The sequence below is a fragment of the Agelaius phoeniceus genome, chromosome 10, assembly GCF_051311805.1.
Source record: "Agelaius phoeniceus isolate bAgePho1 chromosome 10, bAgePho1.hap1, whole genome shotgun sequence".
Lineage (NCBI taxonomy): Eukaryota > Metazoa > Chordata > Aves > Passeriformes > Icteridae > Agelaius > Agelaius phoeniceus.
In genome coordinates this window covers 22423372-22445231 of record NC_135274.1, presented here as the reverse complement: position 1 = coordinate 22445231, position 21860 = coordinate 22423372, and the positions used below count along the sequence as shown (strand labels likewise).

The following is a 21860-nucleotide window of genomic DNA, read 5'->3' as shown; positions in this document are numbered from 1 at the left end:
TCTCTGTAGGTTTTTGGAGATGCTGCTTATGCCTCCATGCAGCCCTCAGTGGCACAGACAGAGGGCTGAGCAGGCAATGGAGACAGCCCTGAAAATCCAGCTCTCCATGGGCATGGCCCTGGGCACAGAGCAGAGATTTCCCCTGGGTGCTCCCCCTCACCTTGTGGCCCTGCAGACATGCTCGGGCAGCTGCAGCCAACCCGGGTCACTGCACACCCCAGCGGGTGCCAGGGTCTGAAATAACGGCCAGGTCACCTGAAAAACACCCTCAGAGCCTGCCAAGGGCTCAGTGAATCACGCTGAGGAACCGCAGAATGTTTGGGTTAAAGCTCATCTCGTTCCACCCCCTGCCATTCCCACCCTCCACTGGAACAGGTTTCTCAAAGCCATGTCCAGCCTGGCCGGGGACACTTCCAGGGATGGGGTGTCCCTGGGATGGAATGGTTATGAGGTGCTTGTTTGTTTGGGGTTTAGGTTTTTTTAGGGGGTTGTTTTTGGTTTGTTTTTATTTTGTGGTTTGTTTGGGTTTTTTTTTTTTTTTTTTTTTTTTTTTTTTTTTTTGCAAGAACTCTCAGTAATTCATTCCCCCTTGGCATGACTCTCCTGCCTTGTCCCTGCATGAATTCACAAGTCACGGCTGGGCTGCCCCAAACGTTCTGGTGCAGTTCCCACAACAACACTTCCCCTTTGTCAGTGTGGTTTTAGAAATTTCTGCACCAGACTTTGCTTTAAACGCTCCCTCTGCTGGCTGTACTGCAAATGATTGTCTTTGAACTAAAAACCTCAGAGTGAACTTACATTGTGGTGAAATTACTAGATTAAGAGGAAGAATTCCCTTTATTCCTTCACCACACCCCAAATCCCAGCTCTCAATGGCACTGAGTGTACTGCACCTGTCCTGACACTGGCCCAGCATTTGTGGGAGAGGGATTTTTCTATAACACTGATTATTGTTGCTGATTTAGGTCTCTTAATAAAAAATTTATCCTCTCCTTTAACAAATTTTGCCTCTCCTATACCCCAAGACCGTCTTATGATGGAAGTATTGGGGCTTGAGATTCTGCTTCAGAAATGAATAGCTGTTTTAATGGAAGTATTTAGTGTTCTCTACATTTTATAAAATCAGAAAAAGTTATTTAAAATATTCTTTCTGTAAAAGCAGCTTCAAAGTAGCCATTGCAGTGTTCCTTTCCTTGGTTTTATTTTGCCTGTGTTCCTGCTGAATAGGTGATAAACACTTTAAAATTCTGTAGAAAATAATTTGGAAAAAGTATTAATTTACATTCAGCATGAATTTAGTCTCATATTAATGATGTGCTGCCAGCTATGCAGATGACATTTATAAAAGAAGTAAATGCCATTGGCTTAGTGCCAGAAAAACTGGAAGTAAGAGCGAGGAGAAAATGTGTGTCTCCCCTGAGGAGTAACAAAATAAAACATGGCTCAGCTCCAAAGAGGTTTCTAAGTGTGAGGCAAGGAGCAGAACCCAGGCAGGGGGGATGCAGGAGAAGGATTTTGGGATCCAGCTGTGTCAGACACACCTGGATCAGGCACAGCCCCATGGGGCACTCACTGCTGCTCCAGCTGAGGCTGGGAGGTGGGAAATGGGGCACAGGGACAAGCAGGGGATGTGGTCACAGCCTCACTCAGCTGAGAGAGGCACTGCCTTGCCTTGCCAAGCCCTGCACAGATGTTTTATGACATCTGAGAAAACATTGCTGGAAAAAAAAAAATGTTTTATGTGGCCCAGACTGTTTTTAATGCATTCAATTTCATGCAAGGAGGAGTATGACTCTTGCTAGCTTAAAAAATAGGGTTGCAAGCCCTTTGAAGCATTTTTTCCCCACCACTTTTTTTTTTCATCAGAAGAAAGGCTTTGTATTCTGTGAAAGGCACAGGAGCCTGCTGGACAAAATGGAAAACTCCCCACATTAGGATATTTCAAAAGCAATGCTGCAATGATCAATAAATGAGAGAACTGGGGCAGAAAATGGATTGCAGGTCAGCAAAAAAAGAATGTGAAAGGAAGGCAAACAGGAATAAAAAAGGAACCTGGACTTTTGTTGGTTAAACCAAATTTCAAACATACACATAACCTATAAACACATAAAAATGTGTTTGTACATCAGAATGGAGAATGTGACTTCTGCTGTTTATCTTGAAGAAGAACAGCAGCAGCAGTGCAGGTTTGTCCACTCTTCAGCACCAGCAGATGTGGTCACCATTAATCATCTGGCAGAAATGAAGTACAAGGAGGTGACCCTCACAGCCCACAGACACACAGAAGTCTCCTGCCTTAAAAACAATCAAAAATCAGACTGGAAATGCTCAGAAATACAAAACCAGTGGTCCTGGGAAAAATAAAATAAATCACAGGTATATTTCACTTTATTTATTTGTTCTTCATTTTGATAGCACATCTCAAATTACACTTGGTAATGAGATCTTACAAATCTTTCCCCTGCTCTGGGACAAAAAGCAAAAACCACTCATGCATAAGGTATTGAATGCATTCACATCAAGTATGTTGTATGTTGGGCTTTTGAACATCATAAATATGAGAACATTAAACCAACTGGTATTGGAATTTTTTAACAATATCATTGTTACAGATCATAGCAGCTTAAAAGGTTTAACTCAAGTTTACCTGCTTCCAGTATTTTTATTTTAAAAGTTTCTACTACAGTTTGGTAAGAGATTAAAAAATATAGAGGCCCAAATATTACAAAATATTGTTTTAAAGAGGAAATATTTCTATTTAGTTTGTAAGTGTTAAAACTCACAAGGGCCTTTCTGCTTTGACTGGGAATGCAGTTCTGAAATTACTTAGATGAAGGTTATGAAATTCTTATTTGTGATTTTTATGCATCATGAAACCTCTTGAAAGAGGCCGGGGCTTCCAGAAATGTTGAACACCCATACTTTAAGAGATCCTCAGCCAAGGAGACACAATCTCCATCTATTCCTGCAAATATTAGCCAAAATACGGGGGACTCACTAATATAGTTCTCAAGTCTATGAAAGCAGGATAAGAATGAGTATAGATTCTGTTATGCAAGTTGATTTTGCTTTTTTTTTTTAAAAGCTGTCTTCTGAATGCTTTGATAGCCATCAGGAACAAGATATTTTTGCAATAGAGGGATAGGGTTTAATCGTAGAAGGGGAAGAAAAGCTACCTACAAAAGCCAAGATCATGATAAGAAAACAAATTTATTGAACATCTTCTCTGAAAAGACTCTACCATGCACAGGTGAAATATTGCTACAAACACTTGCTCTGATCCTACATCATGTCCTAAACTGCTTTGTGAAATAACCAAGGGATGAAGGTGCAAGATGAATGCAAGGAAACACCTGGGGATGTGCGAAAACACAACAGCAAATCCAGGTGTTGTAATACGGATTAATCTTAATCCCTTGCTACCAGGGATCTGCCTTCTGTAACCCTGAGTCAGCTCCTAGGAGTTTGTAGCAACACAGCTGGAAACAACCCTGAACTTTCAATTTGGGACTTGGGGACTGCGTGCAAAGGAGACCAAAGCACAGAAGGAGGAAAGCTGGGCTGGGACTAACTCAGTTCAAGGGTTACACTGAATTTAAAAAGACAGCTCTCTGGCTTTTCAGAGCTGGAACTCAGACCTCTTTTTTTGCATGTTGTAGGATCCCTCAGGTACCTCTGCAGCTCTCAGGTATTAAACCACATGGCTGCAAGATCAAAGTAGTCCAGATGCTTTGACAGAAGTAGTTAACAGTGGGCATCACATCCACGTGGTGCTGAGATCCCGGCCATCGCACCAGGCTGCTGACGGCTTCGTAAACACGTTCACTCCAGTTATAAACTTACTTATTTCTTGTGCCAAGACTTCAGTGTGCATCAGTGCATGAAGGAAATTTACAACCCACTCCAGGAATATATATATATGTGTATATATATTCCAGCTCTCCCTTTCAATTTAGTTAAAAAAAAAAAACAGCAGCAATTATATTTTAGATTCGTAACAGATATGTATAACTTAGGTATAAACAAACATTGAGCTAAAGCTTTGCAGAAAACTCTCAGGAAAACTAAATATTATAAGATTTTTAGGAATATTAACCATTTTATTCCAGTACCACAGTTATACTATGATTTTTAATCATAGTATATCTACATATTATACTAATGACAGTGAGCAGATATAAATTTTTTCTTTTCTGACATGGGTTTACTCTTTAAGCAGTAAATTCAGGAAGAAGCCTGTTATAACTCAGTAACTCAGTACAGTGATTTTTTTTTTTTTTTACTATATTTTAGTCATAGTTTAAAGTCAGGTAAATGTAGTAGCTGTCTCCATATAAAGGGAAAGGACTCTGGGGCAGAGTAGTAACTTGTCTTTTGAATGGATATAACTTTGGTTGCTGTCTGTTCAAAGCACACAATCTATGAAGTTGTATTTATGGGGAAAAGGAGGAAAGGGTTTAAATCCAGATAAAAAGTTTTAATTCCTCTGCAGTGTTAATTGGGTTTCTTGATCAAAATCTATTCTGATTCAGATTGTCATTTGGTTGCTCTAATTCCACCAAGTCTTTGTAAATGCTAAATGGAAGAAGAATCTGGGCCACTGCTGAAAAAGCTTTGCCTTGTGATCTCCGTGTGAACTATGCTGAGAATGAGTTTTGGCCTGCATGACTGAGCTGACATCCAGGCCTTGTCTCATTAATGGTTTTTCTTAAAACACACAACCACGTTAAAACCTGGTGTTTCCAGGAAGCAGTGATTCAGCAAAGCCATTCTCCTATTTAATTTAAATCCCAGTGAAAGGGGACTGCTCTGTATATGTTTTAAATGTCAGAAGGCAGTTTGATCTATCAGAACCTGATGGGGCTTTTTGAAGATCTTTTCAGAATCCTGCTGTAAGGAATGCTTTAATGAAATAGCCTTTGTCATGATCTCCAAGGGCTAAGAAGCCTCACCTTAGGGTTCCTGAACCAGGACAGAAGGGAGCAAACTGCTCAGCAGGACCCAAGCCCAGCAGCATCCCTGATGTGAGACAGGCTGCTCTGAGCCAGCTCTTGGAGAAGGATGGAAAGTCAAAAGCCATGGGAGCTGCTGAGTGCCTGCAGTCACATTCCCATCGTGTGCTACACCTACGCTTGAGAATTCAGCTTCACAGCTCCATTGTGAGGTAGGAAATTACTGCCTCCCTTGCAGAAGTGGGGTGTAAGGAGATGACCCTGTTCTCCTGGGGATCCACAGGAAGTCTGTGGTAAAGCTGAGGATGAATTTAATCTCCCACTCTCTCCTCTGATTCTATGGGCTTTTGACACCACCTTCATTTCGGCAAGCTGTGAGCAGCCTGGACAACAGACAGTCACAAAGTAGTTTCTCTCCCCTGTCCTGCCTGTCTGAACTTTACAGACTGGCTCAAACTGCACAGACTTGCTGCCCAGTAGTGAGATCATCTTACCTAGAGCAGTCTACAAGACAGACAAAGCTCAGCTGCAAAGCTCAGAATTAAATCTTCTGTATAGACTGGAGCCCACTTGTATTTGCTTGCCTTCCTCCTTTCACGAAGCAGGAAATACAATAAAAACTACAAACACAAAAGAAAAGTTAATGAACAAAAACTTCTACTATTAATTACAAACATTAGTGCAAACCACACAGCAGACTATTTGTAGTTAGGTCAGTATTTTCTGTAAGTAGATCATACAACTGAGGCTTTAAACACAGGTGAAGTCACATTCTTTAGCCAAATAAGTAGTCAGCTTTGAAGGTCACTCACACAGGAAACCGGGATTCTGCTGCTGCACGTAATATTTTATCTTATCTATTTGTGTGTATGCTATCATACTTTATATTGAAAATATCTTTAGTCCTGTACCTTTTAAAAATATATTTATTAAAAGGTAGTAAATACCAAATTCCAAAGCTGAATTACAGGTTTAGCTAAGACTCATCTAGCATTATTTTAACTGCCTAGAAGAGCTTTTTCAAAAAATATTTTTAAAAATTTAAATGAGCTGTTTGTCTATGGCAAAAAGCCAACACCTAAATCCATGCTTGTCATTCAAATTCATGGCCCTGCTGCCCAAGGCTATCACTGTGACATCAGATGCTTAACACTGCTGTAAACTAGCTCACGTTTTTTACATATTCAGAAGTAGATGTAGATCTTAGGATTTATCTCACATCACTTCAAAGCCAGGGCCTTTGTACCTAATTTAGAGTCAAAGCTTGAAAGTTGCAGCCAGGCAAAAATCTTGCAGGAATCCTGATCTCCCTTCTCAACACGTGTTCATGTTTGGCAGTAGTCATCTGGGACAAAGTGGAAAAAAGAGTGGTTTGGAAAAAAAATACTGCTCGAAATTCTTTACTGGGCAAGGCCAATGGAGCTAGAAAATGCTGCAGTTAGTGGTCTGCAGCTGAAGAGTGAAGTCAGAATTCAGCAAAGTGCACTTTTTGATTGTTTACTCTTCCGCCAGAACAGCCACCGCAGCCACGCGCCCACCCTTCACAGGTTCTCATCCAGCCACTTGATGTAGCTGTTCCTGGTCTGCACGCCGGCCGAGAAATCCGTGGGCCACACGGTGAAGATCATGCAGCCGTGGAAGCAGTCGTGGAAGTGGTCGAGGGTGACGGGCACGCCGGCGCGCTCCAGGCGCGCGGCGTACATGGCGCCGTCGTCGCGCAGCACGTCGTTCTCGCAGGTCAGCATGTAGGTGCGCGGCTGCCGCGCCAGCGTGGCGTCGTCCGCCAGCAGCGGCACCGCCCGCACGTCCAGCAGCGCCGGCAGCCGCTCCACGATGGCCGCCGTGCCCGTGCTCTGCACCACGGGCTTGTAGTTCTTCTTGAAGGAGGGAGGCAGCAGGGAGGTCCAGTTGAGGCGCGCGCGGAAGGACAGGGCCCGGCCCACGTTGAGCGCGGTGTGGTTGTTGATGAGCAGCTCGTGAGCCAGGTCGTAGTTGCCGTTGATGTAATCGATCCAGTAGTTGATCATGACGTAGCGAGGGAGCACGGGCATGTTCATGTTCTGCTGGTAGGAGGGCGTGTTGAAGTCAAAGGCCTGGAGGACTGGGTAAATCAAGGCCTGCAGTTTCGGTCTGACAGGCAAATCCTCATCTTTGCTAAGCTGTGCGAAAAACACAGGATGGAATTAAGGTTATGAAGAAGGTAAACATGTATCAATGTGGAACTTTAGGAGAGCAAACATTCATTTGACAGTTTTAGAGTGAATTCTGCTCTTATATAAGTAATGTGGTTGTTTTGCCTGAAGTATATTCCTGATCTTTTTCTCCTCTTGTAAGGTGGCCATTCAGGCAGATCCAGCATCCTGTTCCCACCAGAAATCAGTGACACGAGTTTATTGAAGGAGTAAGAAGAAAAAAATGTGTAAAGTGGCATTTCTCTAACACAGTGCCCAGCTGAACAGCAGGATTTCCTGAATCAAAGGAGCTACTCTTGCTTTTAAGAGCTTTTAATGGATTTTTCTTCCATGAATTGATCTAATTGTGTTTTTTTAGCCAATGCAGATTGCTGGCATCCACAATTTCTTCTAGCAAAGACTCACCTGGTGCAGAAGCACCTCCCTGAGTCTGACTTCACCTGCATTTGATTTAAGTCTACCAATGACAAATTTAGTGCCTCCTGACTGCCTTACTGGAATAGTCAGCAAACTCTTTGTTTCATCTCCTACACAAGATACCCAGTGCCCCATCGTGTCTCATCTGGTTTAAAAAGAATTATGCATCAGGAAATCGAATTAGGAATGCTCTTTCCAAAACGTGGTGCTATCATCTTTATCAGTCCTCAATATTGAAGTTTTTATTGTAATTGTCTCTTATTAATTTTTCCACCCTAATTCAATATTGCAAGGTTGTTATGATAATTAGTTGTCTGGACATGGTATCTGCTTTCTTATCACTAATGGTTATGGAAATATGCTAGTAATAATAATATTTCATTCAACTGTGAAAAATATTACTTGCCTCAGGTCTCCTTTAAACTCTTTACTAGATCAAGTTCAGATTACATTTAAACTGCAGATACACAAAAGAAATTTCCTTAAAAGTGCAAAATGCTACAGGAAAACAATTTAACAGAAGAATTAAGCTCCATTTACTGTATATTTTGTCCTTCATTTGTATTTGAAAGAAATAAAAGCATATTCCCAGAGACAATTATCTAAAAATAGGTAACTGTATTAAGAAATTATGACTACTTGGAAAAACAAGGAGTTCAGCAGCAAAATAGGTTGAAAAAAAGTCATTTATCTACTTGCTCTTAAACTCTGGTCCATAACAACTTGTGACTGTAACAACACATCACAACCTATGTGATTCATACAGTGACTGAGTCGCTTTACAGAAGGAAAATGAACAGATGCTGGCTTTCTACCATTCTGTTTTCAGGCGTGGCACATCACCTTGTGATGGTGCACCACAAGCACCAACAGCCTCTCTGGGCTGGACTGCAGAAGTGCAACACACAACACTCAGTGGATGTTTACCTGCTGGCACACAGCAGCTGCCAAATTCCCTCCTGCACTGTCCCCAGAGATTGCAATTCGACTGGGGTCCACTGAATACTCAGCCAAGACATCAGGCTGCAGGAAATGCTTTGTTGCACGAAGAGCATCGTGGTACTGCTCGGGGAAGCACACCTCGGGCACCAGCCTGTATCTGCACAAGGAAAGGGACGAGAAACAATTCTTACCTCTGCCTTATTGTACTGGTGTTATTGTACCTCTCCTTTAGGATTTACAGGTGATACCAGATAACCCTTACTGGAAATAAGTATTTCATTAGGACAAATAGGACAGAAGAAGTAGGAGGTGTGTAATACATATGTAAGACCTAATCTTATAATTAATGTTCTAATTTGGAAAACTTAAAATGAACCTACTAAATGTGAATAATACCAAGATAGTATAAAATTGTGCAGCACTTTCCTAGAATTTACAATGGAGGGTTTCATCATGCATTGTAAAAATCAATAGTTAAGACACCCTTGGCAAGAGAGTCATTCCACCCTGCCTGGTTTTGATCCAAATTCCCACCTTAACAAGGATGAGGGTGAGTAAATCATACATACCCAACACATTCCTGTTTGGCTGAGCCAAATGCCTAAGCACTTCTGCTTCTCAAATTTTTACTGATGTCAGGAGAGAATAAACCTTGCTATCCCTCTGTGCCATGAAATGAACAATAGCCAAGAAATTAAGCAATGCTAATTTTCTCCAGTGCAACAGATGCCATAATTCCTTTCCTGTATCAAGGAGAGGAACAGAAATACACCCATTGGGCAGGTGGGGGATGGAGGCACAGAAAGCAAACAGCTGCCAGGAAGATGCAGCAGCTGAATCCCACACATGATGCTTCCTCAGCTTCTAAATAACAGGAGAAATCTGTTTGTATTTACTGAATAATCTGATATCCAAGAGTTGTTACTGGGCCTTATGGTACAAAGCAAAGTTTTCAGCTTTTCAAACTACAGATTTTACACTTTCTCAGCAGAGCCTAGCCAACCAAAATTCAGTCTCTGACTCAAAACATCTTTAGATTGTAAGCTAAAAAAGTTTCATATGCAGAATAAATTTTAAACTTAAGATTTCAACTTTCAAACTCCAATTTTGACCTGATGTCAGAAAGCAATCTGTATCTTGTATATACAGGAATCTGAGGGTGTCCTTTGGGAGCTCCTTGCAAAACAGTAAACTAGATTAACAGTAAAATAGATTGTGAAAGTGAGATGTGCAATCAGACCAACAAGGCATCCAATTAGACTTGGCTAATTGAATACACACCCCTTGACTGAAGGATGTAATGATTAAGGAAAAGAGGTAATAGTGACTCAGAGCAATAGACAGAATGACACCAGCATAAATCAGAAAGGGAATAATAAGAAACTTTTCAATATTGTGATTGCTGCTTGTCTGGAATAACCAACAGCTGCTTTTGTAGTTTTCCTTGTTTCTAATAACAAAAAAACAAAACAGTAAGAAAAAATAAACCCACCCCCCCAATCCTTTAAAGTACACTATAATAAGCATTAAATGAGTAACATCAACTCCATATAATTAAGTTGCAATTAGATCCCAAAGCTTGGTATGTAATGAACTGCAGGTGGGAAACTTGAGTAATTTTATCAAGTGTTTGGGTTTAAAAAAGAAAATATTGAAGCTGACAATAAAGATGGGAACAGTACCAATCAAGCTGGAGTCATCAAGGTAATGTATTTAGCTAATCAAGAGGTTTGTTTGCCTTGGAATTGTTCAACATGTTAAAAAAGCAGCCCTGCTTCTCTATTGTCTGGCAGTCTTCTGCTCTTGAAGGAAGCACAAGGCTTAAAAGAGAGGACTGGAACAGTGGGAGATTGCAAGAGCAGCAGGAAACTGCCAGACCTCACAGTGTATTCTAAAATAATTAGAAAACAAATGAATTTCTGATACTACTCCAATTTGTTTTAATTTTAAAAGAATAAAGGTATCAGGCTAGTATAGAAAATTACTGTCCAAGTTACAGCCTTATAGAGAAGCCACTATGGAAGGAGAAGCTAAAGAACTATGTTACAGATTTCTAATACCTTAAAACCACTTGATCAGTTTTAGATTACTCACTCAACAGAGACAACAACAGCGTTCAGAGATTCAGCCATGATTCTGCAGAGATTGTTGTAAAGGCTTGTTCCTGGAAGAGAAGGACATGGTGTTAGGGACAGTGAGTCAATAGTCACAAAGCTGTCATTAAGCTTTCTCAGAAAACAAACAGCTATCACACATCATCAGATTTTACTAGCAAATTAAATGATAAATGAGATCAGCCCACAACTGCTCAAGTACCAAATCCATACTCCTTCCAGCAGAAGGAAGGTAATTCATCACAATTTCAGAATCCTGCAGTCTAATGCCTTTCCTCATCTATTTGTTGGTGACTTCAGACACGTCATTTCACCCACCTATCACAATTTTCTCAGTTGGCCAAAACCTAAGGCACATAGTGGTCTGGGGGCATTTACATCCAGAGAGGATTACTGTTGTGAGTCACTCTCTGGTTCATTTTATTATAGCAAGCATTGCTTTAATTCAAATGAGTTGCCCTATTAATGTCAGCTGAGCTACTCATTTAAGGGAGGATTAATCACAGCTATCCTATTTATGAGAGGACTGATTATCTTTAATTTTGTTCCTTTCTGGTTACTTAATTGTTGGTTCCCAGTACTATAAAATATACTAGGACATGAAACGTTTTCTAAAGTATCCAATCTTAGAAATTAACATTTAGGTGTAGCAATTGTGTCATTAACTTCTGCACCTTGGACTCAGGAATACATCTGACAAACCCAGCTATAATCATCCTAACAAAGTGCAGCAATTTAATATAAACTTTTGCACCACAAGAGTCATATGCAAACTATTACAGAATAAATGATACAGGCAGGAGGTTAACAAATATCCTTTAGGCAGGTCTAAGAAAATCCATCTCAAAGCAGAATTCCTCTGTAGGAAGAGGAGTAAATGTTTACTGCTACAGGACAAAGAGACTGGAATTTCCAAAGGCATGTGAAGGCCACATTTTAAAGTTATTTAGGAACCTAAATCATAGTCTAAATGACTTGTACATCCAGAGCCCAAATGCAATCAGTACAGTCTGTGTTTTGTATCATTTTGTAAAAGTCCACTGATGTTCTTTGTCTGTAGAGGAAGCTGCAGAATCAGGGCTTTATGGACTACAGGATGTCATGGGAACAATGGGGAAGGAAAAGGGAGATCTGGATCTCAGAGCAGCCACAGGAGCCACAAACCCTTTGTGTCCCAAGGCTGTTTTCCTCCTGTACAACGTAGAAGCAATCAGTGGTTACCTTATCAGTGCCTATAGCTGTACCTCACTTCCCCCATCATGCTTGTGGCTTCCAGGTTAACGGAGTAAACAGCATTGTACATTTCAATGTAATTATGCTAGTGGTGGTTGTAGTCCCTATGGAAGAACCCAAAGAGGAACAAACCTCTGCCTGTTTCCCTCACACTCCTCCTGTCTGTGCTCAGCAGTGTGTATTCCCAGGTAGGTGTTATTTAAGAACCAAACATTAGCAAGGCTGTTGCATGCAGTGTAGATCAGCTCCGTCTTCTGCTAATTATTCTCTGAAAATGGGACAAACCCACGTAATTTCCTTCTATGTAGCCACTGGAACCTGATCACCAAGAACTGGTTTTTGCACATTACCTCAGAAAGTGAGGGACTGGCCTAAGCAGCCCACCCAGGCATCACAGAAATTTAATCAATAAGCTATTTTTCCCTCTTAGGATGTAAAAAAATTACCCTTTTAGTCCTTTTACAGCTCACATGCAGATAAGAGATGCACTTCTGCTGTGTGTTCATGATATTTTTCTGTCTCTCTCCTTAGACTTGATCCACGAGAGTGGAGACAGTCACTACTGAATTCAGGTACATCTTAGCAAAACTGCCATTCCTGGCAGGAAAACGAGCTTGTGGCTTTTCCTGCTAGGAGAAAAGCAGACTGAAATGCTATTTAATTACTGTCAGACACCTACTTGCACTTGCCAAGGCCCAGCCCCCTCCGTGGATGTAAACAACGCTGCGCTTGAGGCTTTCATCTCCCTTGGCAGGAGGTTCAAACACTCTCACTTCCACGCCATCAAAAACTGCATCCGTGATTTTAATGTCTTCAGAGGAGACAGACTTCAGCTTGTCAAAGGTGCAAATCAAATAATTCAGAACTATCAGGTGATGGCTGAGTCTCAGATAGTGAATCAGGTGACACTAGTGGGGGGAAAAGAAGAAAGGAAATTTCTGTTACTTCAGAGCATATCATACTCTACCCACCTTGATGTGTAATACAACCGCATTCAAAGGGCAGGTCCTACATGATTCTTTTACAATATTCACTGGAAAATGAAATTTTATCAAGAACCTCTAATGTTTTTAAAGCTGTATTAAAACAAAAAGCTGCCCATAGAAGATTTGATGTGGAAAAATAAAATTAAACTATAAGCACTTCGTGGATCACAGCCATGAACAAACACTCGGATCCTCTCAAAGGCACCTCGGAAGGGAACAACCCTCATGTTCCACTAGGGGGGACCTATGAAGCTCCTCAGACTGGTGCCACCAGAGGGCAATACTACACAGGCAATGCTTTTTGGTGGAAAAGTATCAAAAATGCAGATTATTTCTCTTGTTCCACTGCAAAGCATAAGTCTTTCTACTTCCAAATTAAGAAAAGTTCCCAAGGGCTGCAAAGAAATTTGGAAACGGGAACCTTCTTAAAGGAATATAATGGTGTTTTTTGGCTTGTGCTGTGTTTACCTGCAGAACTGGGAAGGATCTGAAACACCAGTCAAGAACAACAGGAGGTTAATGACACCTTTTTCCAACCCCAGAGACTCAAGTGTGTTACTTTTTTATGTGACTAAAACACTATGAAATTGAAGAATGATCTGATCTTTCTGTCTCCTTATGGTAAAAGGAGACAGATTTTATCCCCTTCAGCTATGCAGGACTTTTATTTCAGTTTATTTAAAAAATTTTGCCCTGACTGAATTAGAAACTTGTTTCTCTCAGCGACCACTGCTGGGATTCAAGGCACTCCTCCACTTTGAAATGGTCATGACCTGCTCCCCACACATGACCTGCTCACTATGTGTAGTGCATACCTGTTCCCATGCCCTGGATGGTGCACAGGGGTGGCAAAAGGGCAGCCAAATGACCACAGGGACTACAGTGCCCAGAGTGACCATTTGAAAGGAAAAAGTAGTGGAGGTCTTTCACCTTTGAGCTCAGAAACTGGATAACCAGTGAGGCCTTTTGTACAAGTTTCTCAGGTAAGGCAATGGAGTTGGGAAGTAAAATTAACACATATATTTAACATATATCTGTGGGAACACTGCCACCAGGAAAACTGTCAGCTGGGACCTTTTATTTTACGTCCAGGTACCAAATACTTGGAACAAGAAGAGGTGTCCTGTTGTACAGGGCTTTTCTACACATGCCCACTTTGCAGTGTGAATTCTGCCAGTCCCACTAGTGCAGTGTAATCTGCTACAAAGAATTGAAGATGCTGACACAGAGTGAGCAGGGTCACCCAGGTACTGGTTGAACCACTTTCACCTGCTGAAGAACAGATAGTTGCCAGTTTAATCTGAACAAAATCTGCACACACACCCCTCCAGAATAAAAGCAAGCTTTGAAGCACTCAGCATTCTCTCTTCCAAAGAAGATCTTACAGCCACAATCTCTTACATGTAATTTTTTTCTCTGTCCTAATTAGTTTGAATGTTAAAAAAAAATTGAAGTATTTGCTTTCATCCAGGTTCTGTACGGGAAAAGCCCTGCACAGCTCTCACTGCAGACTGCTGTAGAAAAAAAGACAAATTTGATATTTAAACCCCTCCAAACTTTACACCAAATACAATGGGCTGTTATGTGACCTGGGAGAGAAATACATTTCCAAAACAAGAATTAAAAAAAAGTACTTTATTTTCTTGCTTTAACCTGTGCTAACATTACCCTGCTGAGATGGTTTGGTAGGAATCCAAATTTTAAACTGTTTGCTGGTTTTTGGACGGGACAAATTTCTTCAAACTGCAAGTCTTTTTCTCTGGGAGAAGAAACACAAAATATCCACCTGGCAGGAAGAAATGCTGAATTCTCAAGGCTATTTGCATCTCTGAGTTTCAGCCCATGTTTTTCTCCCACCATTACTTAAAATTCCCACAGGAGACCCCAGGACTAGTTTGAAATCTGAAGAGCAATACATCTATTAATAATCTGGCACACAACTTGTTTGGCTGCCACTGATGTAACCACATGAAGGTCTGATCCTCTCTGGGCCCTGTGGAAGTTCCCAGGGGAGGTAAGCACTGCGGAGCAGTCTTAAAAATACTGCTCAAGAAAAGAATGTTTTTGTAGATTTTATTTAGCCTGGCTGTGCTGCAATAGACATCTCGTTTTTGTTTTCTCCCACTTTAGTTTGCATTCTCTGTAGACAAGATTACCACATGTTCCCCGCAGTCAGGAATGTTTTGTTTTCAAGGCTAGTTAGGGGTATTTACCAAGAAGTGTTTTGCCCAGTTCTTCAAACCACAAAGAACCCTGCCCATCTGCAGCCTACCATGCCCTTTTTTCATGCCTATTGCTCCTAGAATAGACCACGCTTTCCAAGAATCCAGAAACCTGGAAGAGATGCTTTCCACATCAGCACACAGAGGCAACAGTCCTAATTATTTGTCAGGCACAGGTAGTTTTTCTGCCAAGCATTTATCAGATAGATTCTTTGTTAGTCAATCTGCCTAATCAGCCTATTGGCTGGTTATTTACAAGGCATCAGGATTGCACTTTTTGCTGGCAAAGAGCCAGTCTTGTCCAAAGTTCTCCCAAATAAATTTCTTCTCATCTTCTCTCTAAATATTAAAAAAAAATACCTATCATATCTTAGCAATTTGTACTAATACTCCTGGCAGAAGGTGTGGTTGGCCAACTCTCCTCTAGGAGTACCTTGCCACTCAAAGGACAGCCCTGCCCATCCTGATGCCCGTTCTTCCCTGGCAGCTTTCTTGTGGTGCCCCCAGAAGCCTCGGAGCATGATCTTGCTGCACCAGTTAAATACAAACGCAGCAGAGCCAGAGGAACACCAAACTTCAGTCGTGTCACCTTCCTGATAGCCCAAGGCAGGAAGGAGGAGCAGGAGAAAGGATGCCAGCTCTTTTGGCAGCAGCTGGATCACCCTGAATCTGGGATAAACCTGGAACAGCTTGTCTTATGTGAGCAATACTGGGTTTGATCTTTGCTGGTAGCTGTGGTTTTTACCTCCCTCCCAGTTACAACCTGCAGGGCTGCTGCAGGTTATAAAATGTAACACTTCAAAATATTTGGGGATTATGTGTATGTGTGGATGAGAAAGAGAAGAGAAGAGAAGAGAAGAGAAGAGAAGAGAAGAGAAGAGAAGAGAAGAGAAGAGAAGAGAAGAGAAGAGAAGAGAAGAGAAGAGAAGAGAAGAGAAGAGAAGAGAAGAGAAGAGAGAAGAGAATGTTCTCTGCTTAAAAGGGAGAGCAGACAGTGCTGCAATACTAAAAGCTAGCGGAAAGGAAGAGAAAGCATAAGGAAAAGGGGGAAGAGTAAAGAGACTACAGGAAAGAAAGAGGAGATAGTATAAAAATAAAAAGCCCGTGGGCAACTGGCCCAGAACTGCCATGCTAGCTACAGGCATAAGCACATTGCTCGCTCTGGGTCATAGCTGCAAGTTTTTCCACTGCAGCAAAATCTCCTTTTATTTTGCCAGGACATTCCCATGACTGAAATTTTAAGGTAAGGACCATGAAGGCACTCCCAAGGGACTGAACTGTTCAAGACTGGCACTTTCCTTCTGGTAAACTCTTTGATGTGGGGTACCAGGTACTGAAAGATTTCATTGATGTAGGAGAAATTTTTCAGTAAATCAAGAAAGGAGTCAGGGCAGAATGAACAAAGTACTGCACCAGTGAGGCACCATTACTTCACCTTTAACCACCAATATCTGTCCCTGAATTACATGGATTCTTCTACCGGCTCCTCAGCTGATAATGTAATGAAGAAACTCACATCCCTCAAGGACTTGAATTCCATTCTCATCATCTGCTCTCTATTGCAAAAAAGTAACCCAAAAGTTTTTGTTGCAAATGTCCAGTAACCTCTAACTGCACTCAGCACACTGGGACTCTGTCCTCAGATGACTTCCTGGGCTAAGCCTGGCTCTGCCCTTTAGCCCGGAATGATTGCGACAGGTCATGAGGCAGAAAGGCACAAAGGCACCACCCTCCAGAGGCATCAGCTGCTGCCTCCAGTGCCCTCCCAGAGGGCAGAACCAAGGTCCTGCACCGACCTTTCACACTCTGGGGGCACCAGGAACTGGGCAAGCAGCTAAGGCTCTTTTCACATCCAGCACTACTTGGGAGCCAGCCAAATCTCACTCATGACTCAACTGAGTAACGATGCTGGAACTGCCAGGCTGAACTGTCTAAAACTCAACTTCCTACCTTAAAAGACACAGACACTATAGTCAGTTCTGGCACTGCTTTGAAAAGGACACTTTCTATAAACATTACAGGCCAAAGTGCCAACGACAATGTCTGTAGTCTGTAACAAATTAGTGAAAAATAAACATGATCATTTTCACATTTAGCTGTATGTGGAACAGATTGTTTTGGGTGCATCTTGGGCAATTTAGCCTGCTTAAGGGTGATTTTACAAAAAGATTTCTCAATGCAAGTGTCTTGTTGCCCAGTAAAGAACATGTCTTTTTAATACTATTAGATAAGACAATTTTCAAAGACAAGTGCTCTTAGTTTTATGAATTGCCTTTAGAAATAAAAAGAAACCAGGAAGACTGCTTTTTCAGTTTATTAATTAGAAATAAAATCTAATTATGTTTTAATGTAAGATTTTGCTCATGTACCTATTCAATCATGATGATCTGCTTTTATAGCAACATAAGTTACCTGTTCCTGCAAGCAGGACTTACAGTGTGGTTCAGTTTCTGCTCAGGTGCCAGTGCTGTGCGACCTACCTTCCATAACTAAAAACCTGTTTTACTGTAAATCAATTCTAATCTGTTCTTGCATCCAGAACCACCAACAACTTACTGCACTGCCTACAACTATGACTTACATCTGTCCACAAGTTACACACTCTGAAATATGTGGGTAGAGAGAAATTAAAATGCTAGAAAGAATGTCAACTGTTTTCTTTACTCCTGAATGTTGATATCCCATGGTTCATTTTATTCCAAAAGTGAGTGGAGAAGAAGCACAAAGGCTGATGAGAAGTTTTCTGCCCTGTACAGCTGCCTGCCTTCTTCCATATACATCTATCTTATGGCCCCTATGCCAACCTATTTATCCTTCCAAACCTTTGCTAACAGCTGTCCCAATTCCAAAAAAATTCCTCTTTCTTTGCCATGCACCAGAATAGCAAGTGTCTTGATAGTGGTGATCAGAAATAACTTATTTCAAAGGACTTGAATAAACATGTGCTGCTCTCTTTCCTCTTCTGAGGGAGAGTGGTTAGAGGAAGAAGTCAAAATGCCTGTTATCAATACTGCTGTTACAGCAGAATTATGAATTGCTGCTCTAGACACTTGTAAATAGTGAAAAAATGATGTTAAATCTATGGCTCAATCCTGTAATTAACTTTCTGTGGCTTCCCAAATTTCAGTGAAGCTGAGTTCTGATGTACCTGTATATATATATGTACGTATACAAGTTTTTAATTTCTAATCTCAAATTGTGTTATATCAGTTTCGTGTAAAAATGTTACCATGCTCCATTTTGAGACAGGTGATGTGCAAGTTACCCTTTCTTAGGTAAGCATTTTCACATCAATTCATTAATATCATTAAAGTCTCAGTTTCTCTGTTTTCTTTCCAGAGCAGCACAGGGCATTAGAGAGGGCACAGCAACAAGGCTCTGGAAAGTCATCTCAGTTTTCAGCTCCTCCACTGGAATTTTTGTGACCTCAGATAAGCACTCCAGCTCTCCCTACCTCTGTTCCTCCCAGTTTAAGACTTAAACTGATACTTTAATAGTATCAGTTCCCTTCTGTAGTACGTTTTGAAACCTGCTTAAAGAAACTGCCCTATAAACGCTACACACGTTTTAAACCACCTGATTATGTGTGAGTGTTGGATTCTCACACTGAGCCAGGGACTGACTCAGTCCCAAGCTTGTAAAGAAATTTATAGCTGCATGGGACAAAACTCTACATGCAAATGTAAAAACCTTATCATTAGTACACTGGAAGCCAGTGACAGCCCTATTGTGTTTTATTCACAGTGATTATTAATGCACTGAGCAAATAAACACATTATCCCTAATAAGAAATGGTCACACTTAATCATCAGAATCTTAACAAATCCATTTCAAAATAAGCAAAAGACAATTAATTTATTTGAAGCACATTAAATTTGTGAGGAAGAAATACATTTCAGAGATTTTAAAATTAGAAAGGTATTTCTGTCAGCTATCAGACCTATAAAGCAAAGTAATAAACAGCAAGCTGAAATACATTCAGAAGTGGGTGAAAGTTCAGCAGTCCCACCGAGAGAAATGTTAAACCATTTGGCCTTGAAATAGCTGATAGAGAAAGAGGAAGCTGACCTCTGGAAAAGGACATACACTTTATTTTATATATATATACACACAAAAGCTGCCTAACAAAGTAAATACACAAGCTTAACTTTTACAATTCTACCTTTGGTTCACAAGAGTTCCTTCCTAATGACAGTCCTTTATTCCCAACTGTGCTGCCTCAGTGTTAGAAAGGCTTCTGAACCCTTGGAAAGCTCCTTTTTCTCTCCAGCAACCAGCGCCCCAAGGCTCACCTGTTGTATGGCTGGGGCCCCTCTAACAACTCACCTCCTTCATGCTTCTGGGTAAAACTCACTTGTCCCTTTGTTTTTTGCAAGTGATGTTACAGGGACTGTTACTTGCTTAGTGGTTTTTCTCACTACTGAAGTTTTTATTTCTAAGGCCAGAGATGTATACAACTAAGAAATGCCCACTTTCCCCTAACAAAGTCTTCCCTGCCTCAGAGAGTGGGGCAGATGTGGGCATCTCAGTCCTGCCACTAGCCTGCTCCAGCTGGCACCCACCAGGCTTGGTCCTGCCAGCTCCTCCTGGGACTATGACCTCTAGAATATCTCAAAAAGAGATACTCCTCAGCCTCCAAGCTAGAGGCACCAGAATACATCTCCAACCCAACATACCACATCAACAAACTGAATGTTTAGCTGAGGCAGCAGCAATATACATATACACAGCCACAGTCACACCATTTTCTAAAGTTAGGTCTCCTTGAGCCAGCAGTTCTGGCCTTGATTCAGGTGTTCCTGGACAAACCATGACACTGTGTTTTGCAGGCACCATGGCCCTTCTGTCCCTACCTACCAATGAATTTGGGCGAGCTGAGCACCTGCAGTTCCGTCATTTGAGTTAAAACATGGAGCAAGTGAATGTCAAGCCATAGATTTTCCTGCAGAATTTAAACTATAGCATAATTTTCCTCTCATACAGGAGGACATGCAAGTGACCAGGTTTTATCTGTACAGCAAACAGGTTTTATCATTTCAACCTAGAGGCACGCCTTGATTCAGCTATACAATTGGACCATAAGATGTCCCAGGGAATCAGATGAGTGATCCATTTAGTCCCAGGCTCTGTCTCCAAAGGTGACAACCAGAGAAGCTATTCAGACAGAATACAAAAGTTTGGACACTGTATGGGGTTCACTGTCCTCATGCTTCCCACTACTCACCATTACTGCATTAAGAATGTAGCAGGTACATTCCCACCTAGTCCATCTATTAGCCCTCTGTCCACTAACTCATTAAATCCCTTTTTGAAGGGATCATCATCTGCTCAAAATACAAGCTTTTGCACATTTCAAAACAATCCAGTAAACTGAAATTTAAATCAAAATAACTTTCAGTTTTCACATACACTCTGCCTTACATCAGTCCTGTCTATAACTGATCAGTCCTTGTGAAAGACTGGATAATATAAGAAGAAAACAAACTTCAGAGATGAAGTCATTATCAGAAAATTTGCCATCTCTTTTCTGTTTCATGTCAGCACAAAAACGCTGGCAGAAAATAAGGGAGAAATCATTAAGTGACAACTGCTCTGTGACAAAAAGCAAGCATCCAGAGAGTTTTCTTTAGTAACAAGACTCCAAATCAAGACAGTTTAACATTTGAAAGAGCTTCCAATGTCCTCTTTCCCTAAGGCACAGGGATCAGATTAAACCCCCTCATTCTTTTTTCCTGACCAAGAGCCGGCAATTCGCACACCAGTGAGGCTGTGCCGGGAGCCCCGGGCAGCGCTGGCAGCCGGAGGCTCCGAGCGGCTCTCGCCGGACGGACGGACGGACGGACGGACGGACAGACGGACAGAGGCGACACCCGGGGCTGTCCTGCGCGGCGCTGCCGCTGTCGCAGTCACAGAGGGACATGAGCCCGCTTCCCCTCCTGCATGCGGGATCACCCGGTGCTGCGGGACCGGCCCAGCTCCGGCCCGCCGCACACGCGATGTCACCGACCCGGGCGCTCCCCAGCCACAAGGCAGCGCGGGGGGCCGGGCCGGGAGGGCTGTGCGGGGGCCGCTCCCGCTGCGCCGATGCCCCGGGCCGGCACCGTTACCGCGCTCCCGACCGCCTCCGGTGCCGGCGCGGGGGCTGTCCGCCAGCCTCCCCAGCGCCGGGGTGCCGGGGCCGCCTTACCGTCTGCTGCACCGCCCGGAAGGTGGCATCCAGCAGCATCAGCTTCCAGGGGTCGGACACGGAGCCGGGCAGCGGCAGGTACACATAGTAGGCGGACAGGGCGGCCAGCGCCGGCAGCAGCAGCCAGGCGGCCCGCATCGCCTCCTCCGCGCCGTGTGCGGCCGCCTCGCCGCGCTCCCCGCGGGGCGCGCACCGCCCCCGGGCCGGCCTCCCCCGGAGGAAGTCCCGGCGCTTCCTCCCGGGCCGCCGGCCGTGTGCCCGGCCCGAGCCGAGCCCAGAGCCCGCCCGGCGCCGCCCCGCGGAGCCGCCGCGCCCGCCCCGCGGCCGGGCGTGCTCGGGGACCGCCGCCCCGGAGCGTCGCACCCGCCCGGGGCTGCCCGGGCCGGGCGCGGGGCCGCGGGGGAAGGGGCTGTGCGGACACACGAGGCGCGGGATGACGGAGCTCCTCCATCGCGCTCTCGGCCAACAAAGGCATCCACATCTGCCGTGCTGCCTCCTGGCACCCCGTACCCACTGGTGGCACCCCGTACCCACTGCTGACACCCCGTACCCACTGCTGGCACCCCGTACCCACTGGTGGCACCCCATACCCACTGCTGACACCCCACACCCACT

General features: G+C 43.0%; 1 protein-coding gene across 1 annotated transcript; it reads right to left on the bottom strand.

Annotated features, from left to right (window-relative positions):
* Nucleotides 1-2377: 2377 nt before the first annotated feature.
* Nucleotides 2378-21574, bottom strand: NCEH1 (neutral cholesterol ester hydrolase 1). The gene is made up of 5 exons (XM_054639568.2): nt 21246-21574; nt 12530-12758; nt 10598-10667; nt 8489-8660; nt 2378-7111 (listed from the first exon to the last, which is right to left on the bottom strand). The coding sequence occupies exons 1-5, from the start codon at nt 21381-21383 to the stop codon at nt 6494-6496; spliced, it is 1227 nt and encodes a 408-aa protein (XP_054495543.1). The 5' UTR covers nt 21384-21574; the 3' UTR covers nt 2378-6493.
* Nucleotides 21575-21860: the final 286 nt, after the last annotated feature.